The sequence below is a fragment of the Nicotiana tomentosiformis genome, chromosome 10 (assembly GCF_000390325.3).
Source record: "Nicotiana tomentosiformis chromosome 10, ASM39032v3, whole genome shotgun sequence".
Lineage (NCBI taxonomy): Eukaryota > Viridiplantae > Streptophyta > Magnoliopsida > Solanales > Solanaceae > Nicotiana > Nicotiana tomentosiformis.
This window is the reverse complement of record NC_090821.1, coordinates 40660862-40662065: the sequence shown is the minus strand read 5'-3', so window position 1 is coordinate 40662065 and position 1204 is coordinate 40660862. Positions and strand designations below refer to the sequence as shown.

At 47.2% G+C, this 1204-nt stretch overlaps 1 protein-coding gene across 1 annotated transcript; it reads right to left on the bottom strand.

The window, feature by feature from the left end:
- Positions 1-301: 301 nt before the first annotated feature.
- Positions 302-859, bottom strand: LOC138900051 (uncharacterized). The gene has a single exon (XM_070186755.1). The coding sequence runs from the start codon at positions 857-859 to the stop codon at positions 302-304; it is 558 nt and encodes a 185-aa protein (XP_070042856.1).
- Positions 860-1204: the final 345 nt, after the last annotated feature.

Here is a 1204-nt window from a genome sequence, read left to right as displayed (position 1 = left end):
AGCCCCGAACACCAGGATAACTGCTAGAAGGACCCGGTATAGATGAACCCTGAGTCGATGGAGCACGGGACAAACTCTAAGCTGGAAGGGCACTGAGAGATGATTGACCTTGATGAGAACTGTTTGAACCATGGCTGGATAATGCACCACGGTGAACTGGACGAGACGTTTGAGCGTGCCTATAAGTACGACCCCTGCCATGGTAGTACTGACCTCCAGAAGGAACACCGGTGAAACCAGCCGATCCATGAGGCTGCTTGGCCTCCCTTTCTCCATGCTCATGGCCATGGACCATCTCTATCTACTGAGCAATGTCAACCACTTCATCACAAGTAGCACCAGACACCCTCTCCCGAGTCATAAGAAATCGTAGCTGATATGTGGGGCCATCAATGAACCTCCTAATACTCTCCGTATCAGTGGGAACCAACCAAACTGTGTGATGAGCTAACTCAGAAAACCTCATCTTGTACTGTGTCATAGACATGCCCTTCTGACGGAACTGCTCAAACTGTCTATGCAGCTCCTCCCTGCAAGACTGTGGCACGAACTTCTCCAAGAAGAGAACAGAGAACTCCTGCCATGTAAGCGGTGCTGCACCGACCGACCTGCATCTCTCATAAGCCTCCCACCATCTGATGGCAGCCCCTGTGAACTGAAAAGTAGTAAACGAGACCCCACTGGTCTCCAGAATACCATCCATGTGAAGAATCCACTGGCACTTGTCCAAGAAGCTCTGAGCATCCTCTGACTCAGCACCACTAAATGATGGAGGCTGAAGCCTCCCAAATCTCTCAAGTCTCATTTGCTCATCATCATTCATAACGGGGACCACTTGGTCCTGAGCAGCTGCAACCATCTGGTTGTACTCACGCTACACCCTTCACTTTCTGTGCATATCCAGGTATTTTCGGACACGACGGGTGTTGATTCCATCGCACAGTTGATCTTTTGGAGATTCCAAGGTAGCTGCCCGACATTTCGCAGACCTTGTATCTCCTTCCCTATCTTTTTGTTTATTGTATTGAGTTTTAGACTATCATAGACAGTATTTTTTCGACTTGTGATGTATAGATGCTCATGCACTCTGTGACACCCCGATAGTTGGGAACTTTTGCTTTGAGTTTTGGGTTTCTATCCCTGTTTATGAGATCTTTTATTATTTAAACTACTTTAATTCATTTTCTATTAAAAGTGTTGGAAT

Excerpts from the sequence above, each read along its gene's own strand:
- LOC138900051 (XM_070186755.1), bottom strand. The coding sequence starts at position 859 with ATGGTTGCAGCTGCTCAGGACCAAGTGGTCCCCGTTATGAATGATGAT.